This window comes from Prionailurus bengalensis, chromosome X, assembly GCF_016509475.1.
Source record: "Prionailurus bengalensis isolate Pbe53 chromosome X, Fcat_Pben_1.1_paternal_pri, whole genome shotgun sequence".
NCBI classification, from domain to species: Eukaryota; Metazoa; Chordata; class Mammalia; order Carnivora; family Felidae; genus Prionailurus; species Prionailurus bengalensis.
In genome coordinates, this window is record NC_057361.1 from 82,851,915 (window position 1) to 82,863,931 (window position 12,017).

At 41.1% G+C, this 12,017-nt stretch overlaps 1 protein-coding gene across 2 annotated transcripts; it reads right to left on the bottom strand.

Moving 5' to 3' along the window:
• Window positions 1–2,560: 2,560 nt before the first annotated feature.
• Window positions 2,561–5,920, bottom strand: TCEAL2 (transcription elongation factor A like 2). Of its 2 annotated transcripts, XM_043570922.1 has the most exons (3): window positions 5,808–5,920; window positions 4,870–4,939; window positions 2,561–4,521 (listed from the first exon to the last, which is right to left on the bottom strand). In XM_043570922.1, the coding sequence occupies exon 3, from the start codon at window positions 4,492–4,494 to the stop codon at window positions 3,727–3,729; it is 768 nt and encodes a 255-aa protein (XP_043426857.1). In that variant the 5' UTR covers window positions 4,495–4,521; window positions 4,870–4,939; window positions 5,808–5,920; the 3' UTR covers window positions 2,561–3,726. The 2 variants fall into 2 exon arrangements, with proteins under 2 accessions (XP_043426857.1, XP_043426858.1); XM_043570923.1 differs by lacking the exon at window positions 4,870–4,939 and having other exon boundaries at window positions 5,808–5,914.
• Window positions 5,921–12,017: the final 6,097 nt, after the last annotated feature.

Genomic DNA, 12,017 nt, shown 5'->3' on the forward strand with positions numbered 1-12,017 from the left:
GGAACCTTTCGAGAGGAGACTCAGCATCTGATGACAGTGCAGGAAACAAACTAGGAGGAAAATTTCCTGACCACATTATCCACCACTGGTTCCCAAAGGACAAAGGAGTCCTTTGATGTAGTTCATACAGGCCAGACCTCGGACATAAAACAGGGAGGAGAGTGAATCCAGATAAGAAGGTAGATAGATATCCAGCAACTGGGGTGAGGGCATGTTAGTAGTAGTCACTGGGAATTGTGTGTGCAGTGAGAAGGGGTATCCCATCAGCTTTATTTACATGGCAATGAAGAGAGTAAAAGGCATATAACAATATTAGAGGTTAACCTGACTGGGATTTGTCTGAGCTATTCTACTGAAATAAGAAATGCACCTGTGTGGTACTGTCCCATAGTAAAGGCATTAAATATACTAAGAATATTGTTTTATAACCATAGGTCTGAGGAGTTTTGGATGCTTTGTACTAGTTTGTTGTTTATTGGTAACAAGGTTATTTGTACCTGATCTTGGTGAATCTTCCCACCAAGAGCTCTACTGTTGAAGCTAGCTACATATCAAGAATATGCCTACATAACCATCAGTGTAGGAGAATCCTGGGCTGAGACTGCATTTGTGCTCTCTGGTTCTGAGGTATTCTGTGTACACATCAGTGTTGCCTGGTCCAAAAGAAGAAGTGCATATTGCCAGGCATCTTATAGACAGAGGGGGAAATTGGAGCTTGCACCTGGCCACTCCAGACGCCTCGTTATGAGACAGTTTTTAGCTGTGACACAGATCCTTAATGCTGTTGCTATACTGAATCTTTTTTTCTGCACTAAACTATGGATTTGCAAGCATTAACATTTGGAGTCCCATGAGTCTTCTTTAGCAATGGAACTAAATAGCTGCTATAGTTATCATAGCATCTGAAGAAGGAATTACACCATACTATGAGATGACTTCTATCTGCCTTTGTTTATATATGTGATTTGCTCTAAAGACACTTTCAGATTCTGTTCAATAGATATGTATTAATCCTTGCCTTTATGTGTTCTTACTCCCAAACTTTGTTTTATACCTTAGAAAGACCTTGATTTCCCATCCCTCTCCAAAAATAGATTACAACTTTTTTTCTTCTACTTACCTATTGGTGACTCACACTTAATATGACTGAATAATAATGAATATATAAGTCAGTGGACATTTGCCTTTGGTATGAATCAGAATTACACAGGAAACAGACCTGAGGTCGGGGTCAGGAGTTCACATTTTCAACAGTCCCCTGATGATTCTGACATGTAGAAGACTAGCACACTTTAAAAACATGCAAGCATTGGGGCGCCTGGGTGGCTCAGTCGATTGAGCGTCCAGCTTTGGCTCGGGTCATGATCTCACAGTTTGTCAGTTCGAGCCCCGCGTCGGGCTCTGTGCTGACAGCTCAGAGCCTGGAGCCTGTTTCGGATTCTGTGTCTCCCTCTCTCTCTGCTCCTCCCCCACTCGTGCTCTGTCTCTCTCTCTCTCTCAAAAATAAATAAAACATTTTTTAAAAAAACATGCAAGGATTAATAAAATGAAATAGGGTTAAGTTTGTGGTACATAACCTTCTACATGGTGTTCCATTTGGAACTGCAAGGAAACCCTGCTAGTGAAGTCCACAGTAATTTATCTAGACAAGAAATGATCTGGGGTGAGAACTTCTATTATTATTTACAACTTTATTAGGAACCTATGACTTGTCAGACACTGTGAGAGGTATTAGAGGTACCAGGATGGAAAGGAAAGATTGTGCTTTGAGAAGCAGAGTCCAATGCATTGTTTCTTAGTTTTTTTAAAAGCTTCAGTCCACAATCACAAATATATATATATATATACACACACACACATATATATATATACACACACACACATATATATATATATATATATACACATAAACATATATATTGGTATATATACACACATGCACACATAACGGAAACACAAATTTCACAAAACAATTTTCAACCTACCTACCTGTGATATATTCTGATTCTTTCCTATTTGGCTGTAATCAATTCTATTCTACCCTACTTCCTTAAAAAATTGCAGGTCTTGACTCATTACATTTGTTTCAGGCTCTATTAATTCAGGGAGTGTGGGACTAAGCTTAACACACCACAGTTTAACACAGTAACACAGTTTAACACATATCATCTGTGATGTATATCTTCTGTAGCACATATATTTATTCTTCTAGGCACATATTTCATGTGAAGGTGGGAGTGGGGAGGCTAAGTAGTCTCCTTGTAGACCAGTGCTTCTCAAACTTTAATGCATACAGAAATCAATTGCAGATCTTGTTAAATTAGGATTCTGATTCAGTACATCTAAGATGGAGACTTGAGATTCTGCACTTCTATCTCTCAGATGATGCTGATGCAGCTGGTCCATTGACCACTTTAGAGTAGCAATGCTCTAAAAACCTTAAGTGTGGGTAGGTGTGCTAACCTTGTAAAGCAGGACCTGGCAGGAGTTTCCTAGGAGACAATTACCTCTAAGGAAAGAGGAATCAAGCAGACAAGGCACTGAAAGATGAGAAAACCAGTGTGTGGAACTCAGATTTTATTTCAACGTCCCATATTTGAATCTGGTATAGAGATAGCTGTACACAAAAACATATTTACAACACAACAAACACAGAAAGGATTGGCTTGCTAAAAAAAATCTGAGATCCATTAAGTGTCAAAGTATCACTGGGATGTTATTCACTTGTGTAAGCATAATTCTAGCTTTATCCTCACTTCTATAGGTGATATGGTGTGAGGCAGGTTTTGGGCTTACTGGGGACTCCAGGGAAATCAACTGGACTTTGTCACCTTGAGGACATCAGCCTGTCAGCAACAGTGAGAACCTTAAGAGTGTGCCCAATCCATGAGAAGAAGCACACTGTGCAGCAGACATAGCAGTACCCTGGGGAGGGTGGTACCCATCTTTTGACTTCCTGGACTAATTCCTGGTTATTGGTGAGCTGTACCTCATCCCCCTTCTAAATGTCTGATGAGGGTCTTGGTCCTGCTAACATAGGGGAAAATGTAGAAACCAGACCAACATAGCTCACATACACACTGCTTCATCTGTTCTACTCAGGAATATTGTGAGGCTAGTATTATCCCCATTTCAGAAAGACAAGACTGTGTTTTACAACAATGGGTCTGTTATAACTGCCAGGTTAATTCTTCTAAATATGAGTCCTAGAGGGAATATGAATTTCACATATTAAGTTCTGACAAAAATTTTAAGTGTTTCCACTAGTCTTCATAAATTCACTGAACAGATCTTCATATTTCTTTTTCCATATTGTTTTCCTTTTTTATATTTTAGCATTTCCTTATGAGAAAAGCAATCTGTGTTCTTTAGGAAAAAAATAAACATACAGGTAGAAAGAAAACAAAGAAATCAAGTTCTCCACAGTATACTAATTCAGAGAACTACTGTTAACCTTTTGGTGAACAAATTTTCTATTTTTCCTGTGCACATATGTATTACATAAACTTGTGTTTTTTTACAAAAGTGGACCAATTCTGTAGAGGATATTATAAGCTGCTTTATTTCCCCAAGAATTATAATGTCTTTGCAATGCACGGGTGAAAATCCCCTACTGATAGAGTGCTCTAGTTGGGTCAGAAGGCTGCTGATAACAAGAGCGACAGCTAAAGCAAATTATTAGCATAAGGTTGAAGCACAGGGCCTGGCAAATGCTTTCCAGAGGCACTACACAAAAGGAATGTCTTCAAAGCCCCTTTGTGGGGCCCTGCAACCACCCCTGAGTTCCCTTGGGCCCCTTGGGTGGAAGGGGTCCTGTAAACTTTTTTGCATCCACATAAACCCCCCCAACTTCTGCCTGGTTTTCTTCACCTCATCCTCCACCCTGGCCATCTCATCAAATTCTCTTATCATCTCCTCATTGCTCAAATGCATATCATGTATGGCCTCTTTATATTCCTTGAGGCACTGAGCCAACCCCTTTTTGGTTTTTCTTTTGGCCTTCTTGGGTACATCATCCCCAGCTGGGCGCTTTCCTGCAGTCTTTGGGTCATTGGCTGGTTTTTCTTCTTCTTTTGGCTTTTCCTGGCTCTCTGGCCTTCCCTCATTCTCTGATTTTTCCTCTTTTGGCTCTCCCTCACTCCCTGCTTCTCCTTCTTTTGGCTGTCCTTTGTTCCCTGGCTTCCCCTCACTCACAGGTTTTCCTTCTTCTTTTGGCTTTCCCTGGCTCTCTGGCTTTCTCTCACTGACTGATTTTCCCTCGCTCACTGGCTTTCCTTCTTTTGCTTTTGCCACACTCCCCGGCTTTTGGTTGTCCTTTAGAATTTCATTTTCTGTCTTTCCCTTGTGATTTGTTTTCCCCTCATTTTCTAACTTTTCCTTGTCTTCCAGAGTACAAGTTTCTTCTGGCTTTCCCACATCCTGTGGCTGTTCTTTGTATTCCATCTCTCCTTGCTTCTCAGGCATTCCTTCATTTCCATTGCAGAATTTTTCCATGTTGAGATTTCGCCTCCTTTTCCTGTCCTGGGGGTGGGAGGAAGAGGAGACAAGGGAGACTGAGGGCTTGGGAGTAGAATGCGGAATTCAGGTCTGGATCATATTCACACCTATGTACTCTTATCTGGGTTCCCCTAACCTGGCCTGGCACTCCAAGTGTGCCCTTTTGCTAAGCTCCTTCTCCCACCATTCCTCCCACATACAGGAACCAACCATTTCTCTCAGGCCCTGCCATTGTCTTTTTGACAGCTCAGCATGGTAAAATGTAAATGTGTTGGGAGGTGGGTGGTTAGACCCCAAATTCTGCTCATGCTGTACCCTCCACAATCCCCACCATTCTAGGTCCCTGTCCAGACACCCCCTTACTTCACTGACCTGCAGGAATTCAGGACAGGTTTCTCTTCCTTTTCTAGCCTTGTAGAGTGCTGAGAATAAACACACAGAACTGCAGACAGACAGGAGAAAGAGGCTGGGCATTTGGTGGATGCACAAAGAGCTGGGTCCCTTTCCTGAATCCTAGCCCTCCAAGTGTCTTCTGCACATTATTTACCCTACCATTCCTCCCAACCGTTTCCCTGGCAGGACCTACCGCCTTCTGTACCATCCTTCAGCGTGGCTGGGTGTCTGCAATATATGTGGTGGGGGGGATGGGCAGTGGGGAACTCAAATTCTGCCCAAGTTCTGCTCTCTACACCCCACCATCCCTGTCCAGTGCCCCTCCTATTTTTCTAGTCTTGCAGAGTGCTGGGGACAGACACACAGACCTGCAGACAGACAGGAGACAGGGGCAGGGCGTCTCAGCAATTTGCTCTCAGCAAATTGATGTTTCTTTCCTGAATCTGGGCCCTCCTCATGCAACATTTCCCTCACTTACCTCCCCCGCATCCCAGCCGCCATTACTTTCCAGGCCTCAGGCTCCAGACCAGGATGCTGTCCAAACTGTTTGGATCTCTGTGACCCCCTCCCCTGCAGACAAGCCGCCCGCCCTCACCCTCTTTTTGCGGAGGTCAATATTTCCACTTAGGTGCAGAGTGTGAGAGGGGGTTATTTCTAGAATATGTCTGTCTACATTTCACTGTCGCACTGCGGGGGCGCCCCCCTCCCATTTCGGGTCCAAAAATGTATGGAGAGCGCAGAGGAGGGGCGTCGAGGAGGCGACAGAGCCTGCTGCAAGATGCTCCCTCCTCACCTGCCCACCTCCCCGCCGCGTCCCCCTCCTCCCCAACCTCCCGGACCCCTCCCCACCCCGCGCTGCTCCCAGATCCTACTCCCATCCACCTCCACCCCTGCCCGGGGCCACCGGCAGCACCCACCTTCACACCGACCTGAGGGACCTGCGGGGCCCGGGGCAGCCCTGTGCCTCCTCGGGCTCGCCAAAGCCCGCCGGCCCCTCGCCCGCCGCCCGGGCAGCTCAGGGAGCTGGTTCTGCGCGGGCGACGGGAGCGGACAGCGCAGGCACCGGACCGCAGGGTGGGTGAGCAGGCGGGCGCGGGGGCTGCTGCCCACGTCGGCGCCCGACCGGTCACGTGAGCGCCGCGTCACCCAAGCTCGGTTCCCCACCCCGCTCCGCCCCCTCATCCCCATCCCGTAGGGACCAGCCAGCCACAGACGGTGGGGAGCAGTGTGGCAAAAGGGGGTCGCCGAGAGGGCAGCCCAGAGGCTTCTTTACCGCAGGTGCTTTACCTGGCGCGCATCTCAGGTCCTCACACAGCATCCCTCTGAGAGGTACGTCATTGCCAGGTGTGACAGCTGATCGCAGGGAGGGTACCCGACTTTGCCGAGAGCACTCAGCAACGGAATCCCACAGGCTGCTTTCAAGACAGGCTCTGCCAGACTCCAGAGCTCTGGTGGTAGTGTCCGCCAAAGTAGAGCTGCCACCTTGAGTAGCTGTGTTCCTGGGCCTCCTCTCTCCTCAGTCCACACGTTCTCTCTCCCTGAGTTATTTCTGTTCATTTCCCTCTAAGCACAGATGATTCTCCAATCTCCATCACCAGGCTATCCTCTCCCCTGAGCTTTAGACCCTCTTTGCCAACTATTGGCTACCACTGCTTGAATGTCCCTGAGGAACCTCAAAATCCGTATACCCCAAACTGCTTTCACCAACTTCCTTCTCACCTTCTCCCTTCACTTCTCTTCACACTTGAAACTTGCACTCCAATATTTGACCTCTTCTTATTTAGAGAGAGTGTCAGACAGCTAAACAAGATAGCATTAAAATATATTTTAAATGGATCACAGATGAATAGATTTATCATCATCCTTGGTCTACAATACACTCTGTATCATTAACCCTTTGTCCCTCTTTTCTTTTTTCTTCCCTTCCCTTCCCTTTCCTCTTTCATACTGTGAAACCACCACCCACCTCAAAAACTAGAAAATTGCCAATATAAAGTTGCTACAGCGTAATGCCACATATTTGGTTTTGACAATGTGACTATACTGTGCCTTGGTTTGGATCATGTGTATCCTGTTGTAGTTAACTGAACTTTTTGGATGCATAGATAGTGTGTCCTCTAATGAGAAATTTTTATCTTTTATTTGTTCAAAAATTCTTTCTTCTCATTTCTGTATCTCTTCTCCTTGGAGTCCTGTCATGCACATGTTAAACATGCTTCATGTGTCTCCTGGTTCTCTTAGGCTTTTTAAAATTTTCTTCAGTTTTTTTTTAACTTTTTGCTCCTCAGACTGGATAATCTCAATTGATCTATCTTCAGGCTAACTGGTTCTTTTTCATGCCTGCTCAAATATACTGTTAAACCCCTTTAGTGAGCTTTTCATTTCAGATATTGTGCTTTTCAGCTCCAGAGTTTCTGTTTGGTTCCTTTTTATAAATTTCTATCTTTCTACTGATAGTTTATATTTGCTAAAGTGTTGCCTCTTCATTTCCTTAGTCCTTTGTCCATCTTTTCTTTTAGCTGTTTGAGCATATTTAAGACAGTTGATCTATTTTTTTTGTCTAGTTAGTCCAATACATAACCTTTCTTATAGTCAGCCTAATAATGTTTCTTTCTTATAAATAGATCATATTTTCTTTATTTTCTTGTTTCTTCATATGCCTCACAATTTGTGTTGGAATCTGGACACTTTGTATATTAGAAAATATCAACTCTGTAAATGAGATCCTCCCACTTTCCAAGGTTTGTTGTTGCTCTTTGTTGTGGGTTGTTTCTTTGTTTAGTGACTTTTAAAAATAGTTTTGTAAATTCTGTATTATTTGTCATGTGTGACGACTGAAGCCTGTGCCTTATTAGCTCAGTAATCAACTGGTATTTGGTCATGGTTACTTTAAATGTCTAGAACCATGAGAATAAAAATACTTCCCCAGTCTTTGCAGATGAACTCCGACATTGAAGTAGTTTTAGTGCTTTACTTTCTGCTTGGGCAGATCCTGAAGAACAGCCCACGGTTAATGCTTAGGGTTTTCTGTGGTTTTTTCTGAGCATGTATCCAACCTTGGGTATGCACATATACTTTTCAATTCCTTAGTATATGTGAGTTTTTAAAAGTGCTTGTTCCTCCGTGTATGTCTTTCCCCAACTTCTCATACTTAGGCTTCTCAATGTATTGTTTACCTCAAATGTTGTTCCTTGTCCCAGGCTGCTGTGGCCAATACCTGTGACTTTAAGTGTTTTTGGCAAAAGCCACCCAGGAAGCTATCCCAGTTCCAGTCCCAGGAATGGTCTGTTTGGTGTGACAAAGGGAATTTTTTGTGCTGGTCTTTCAGGGAGCTGCCAGACAGACTAAGACCCACAACCAGAATTCTATGAGAATGGGATCTGAATTCTTCCCTCTGGCACTAGCAGTGTAAACCAGGATATCAAGCTGCCATCCACGGACTGCTGACAACCTGGGGCATGGGGGATGGTAGGCAGACAATTTAAAATTTCTTACCACAAAGCAGTAGCCTCTTTCTTCACCAAATTTCCCCCTGGTTGTTACAATTTTTATTTTACTAGATTCCAGAGTTCTACAAAAGTTGATTCTGATATTTTTTGCCAGCTTATTAGTTGCTTTTACGGGAGGGGTCAAGTCCAAGAATTCCATACCTTGCTATTTTCAATAAGGTTACTTTTCTTTCTATTCCTATTTGTCAGTGTTGGTAGTTTGTGTCTTTATTGGAATTTGTCCTTTTCATCTATCTTGTCTTATTTATTGTCACACAGGTGTCCATAATATTACTGTATAATCCTGTATAAACCTGTAGACTTAAGATTCATGTCTCTTTTTTCATTCCTGGCTCTGATAATTTGAATCCTCATCCTTTTTCTTTCTTTCTTTTTTTTTTTTTTTGATCAGTGTATCTATAATTTGCCACTTTTTTTTCCTTTTATTTTCAAAGAAGCAATCTTCAGTTTTAGTTAGGTTTTCTATTGCTTTACTATTCTTTACTTCATTTATTTCCACTCAAATATTTACTATTTCCTTCTTTATGATTTCTTTGGTTTTAAGCTGATTTTTCTAGTATTTTAAGATGGGAATTTAAATTACTGATTTGAGATTTTCATGTTTTCAATACAAGCAATTACAACTATAAATTTCCCTCTAAGTACTGCTTAACTACATCCCATAAGTTTTGGTATGTTGTGTTTTCATTTTTATTCATCTGTAAGTAGTTTCCAATTTCTTTCATGATTTCTTCTGATTAAATGGAAATATATTGCTTAATTTCTACATGTTGATAGATTTTTCAGATATCCTTATGCTGTTGGTTACTAATTTAAGTCCATTATTATCAGAGAATATTATTTGTGTGATTTCAATCCTTTAAATTTATATGGTATTTTATTATGGCTTATCCAAAAAAATGTTCCATGGGTGCTTGACAAGATGTGTTTTGATGTTGCTTGGAATATTTTATAGATGTCTGTTATTCTAGTTGGTTTGTAGTTTTATGCAAATGTCTTATCTTCTTATTGATATTCTTCCTACTTGTTCCATCCAATTTTTAAAGTATCATTTTGAAGTCTGCATTTTCTTTTTTTTTTTTTTCAACGTTTATTTATTTTTGGGACAGAGAGAGACAGAGCATGAACGGGGGAGGGGCAGAGAGAGAGGGAGACACAGAATCGGAAACAGGCTCCAGGCTCTGAGCCATCAGCCCACAGCCCGACGCGGGGCTCAAACTCCCGGACCACGAGATCGTGACCTGGCTGAAGTCGGACGCTTGACAGACTGCGCCACCCAGGCGCCCCAAAGTCTGCATTTTCTATTTTCAAATTCTCTGTTTTTCCCTTTCTTTTCTGGTAGTTTTTGCTTTATGTATTTTGACATTTACATATGTTTACATATATTTTAATAGATTCCTTATGGATTGACCTTGTTATAAAATACCTTTCTTGTTCTCCAATAATGTATTTTGTCTTAAAGTATTTTGCTTGATATTAAAATATCCACTACTTTTTTCATTACCCTTTGCATGGCATATATTTTTACATCTTTTCACCTTCATTATATTTATTTATTTGAATCTAAAGTGTTTCTCTTGTAGATAGTGTATACTTGAATCATGCTTTTATGCCCATTTGACTAATTTCTGCCCTTTGAATGGAGCATTTAATCAATTTGTATTTATTAATTTATTTTTTTAACATTTATTTATTTTTGAGACAGAGAGAGAGAGAGCATGAACAGGGGAGGGTCAGAGAAAGAGGGAGACGCAGGATCTGAAACAGGCTCCAGGCTCTGAGCTGTCAGCACAGAGCCCAACGCAGGGCTTGAACCCACGGACCGCGAGATCATGACCTGAGCCGAAGTCAGCCGCTTAACCGACTGAGCCACCCAGGCACCCCTAATCAATTTGTATTTAATGTAATCATGGATAAGGTAGGTTTTACATCTGCCATTTTACTATTTGCTTTCTATATGTTGACTTTTTTTGCTTCTTTATTTCTCCACTATTGCATTCTTTTTAAAAGACATTTTCAATATGCCATTTTAATTCCCTTGTTGTTTTTTAGAAGATTAAAAAAATTCTTAGTGGTTGCCCTACGGATTAAAATTAACATCTTAAAACAATCTAACTTTGTCAATTCTAACTTTATTTCAATACTATTAAAAAGGTTGTTCTAATGTATCTTCATTCCCTCCTTCCTCCTTTGTGCTATGATTGTCCTAGAAACTACATGTTTAGCCATTGTATACCCCTAAATGCTATTTTATAATTATTGTTTATGCAGTTTTCTTTTCAATCAAATAGGAAAAACTCACAAACAAACATACATTTATACTGTCTATATTAATTTTTTATTGCTGCTGTAACAAAGTACCACAAACTTCATGGCTTAAAACAACAGGTTTTTTCTCTTATAATGCTGGAGGTCATCAATTTGAAATGGTTTCATGGGGTTTAACCATGGTATTAGCAGGGCAATACTGCCTCTGGAAACTTTAGGAGAACATCCATTTCCTGAAGTCTCCAGCTTTTAGAGCTGCATTCCTTAAATTATGTCCACTTCCTCCATCTCCAAAACCAAAATCATACAAATGTCTCTGCTTCCATCATCATATTGCTTTATTCCTCTTCAGTGTCAAATTTTCTTCTGTCTTTCTCTCATAGGAATACTTGTGATTGCATTTGGGCCACACCCAGAAAATCCAGTACAATCTCTCCATCTTGAGATCCTTAACTTAATAACACCTGTAGAGTCTGCTTTTGCCATATAAGGAAACATTTATAGGTTATAACATTTGGATATGAATATCTTTTGGGAGGCCATTATTTAGCCAACCACTTTGTCTTTTATATTCACCTATTTAGTTACCTTACCAGTGCTCTTTATTTCTTGATGCAGATTCAAGTTACCATCTAGACTCCTTTGATTTCAGCCTTAAGGACTCTATTTAATATTTCTTATAGAACAGTGAAACTGTAGGCGTCCCTGGGTGGCTCAGTTGGTTAAACATCTGACTCTTGATTTCAGCTCAGGTCATGATCTTATGCTTATGAGTTCGAGGCCCCCATCAGGCTCTGGACTGAGCATAGAGCCCACTTTGAATTCTCTATCTCCCTCTCTCTCTGTCCCCCTCTCTCTCTGTCCCTCCCCAGCTTGTGTGATCTCTTTCTCTTTCTTTCTCTCAAAAATAAATAAACATTATAAAAAAAACAGTGAAAGTGTTTAAAGATTCTCTCAGTATTTGTTACCTGAGAATGTCTTAGTTAATACTTAATTTTTAAAGAAGAATTTGTTGGTTAAGATATCTTGGTTAATATTAATTCTTCTTCTTGCATTTTCTGAAGAAGATATCCCACTGCCTTATGAGCTCCATTAATTTCTGATTAGAAGACTGCTGTAGAGTATTTTTTAAGTTAGATTAAACTTGAAAAGTTTTGGTTAGTACATTTTCAAATGCATTTTCTTGCTGCTTTATTTCTCATCTCTTTCTGTGATTTCCATTGTGTCTATGTAGGTATATTTGACAGTGTCTCAAGGTTCTGACTCTCTCTATGCTCTTATTAATTTTTATTTGTTTTGTTTTTCAGACTTGAAATCTTTATTTACCTATTTTCAAGTGTACTGATTCCT

Bases quoted from the DNA above. Each gene is read 5' to 3' on its own strand.
- TCEAL2 (XM_043570922.1), bottom strand. From the start codon at position 4,494: ATGGAAAAATTCTGCAATGGAAATGAAGGAATGCCTGAGAAGCAAGGA.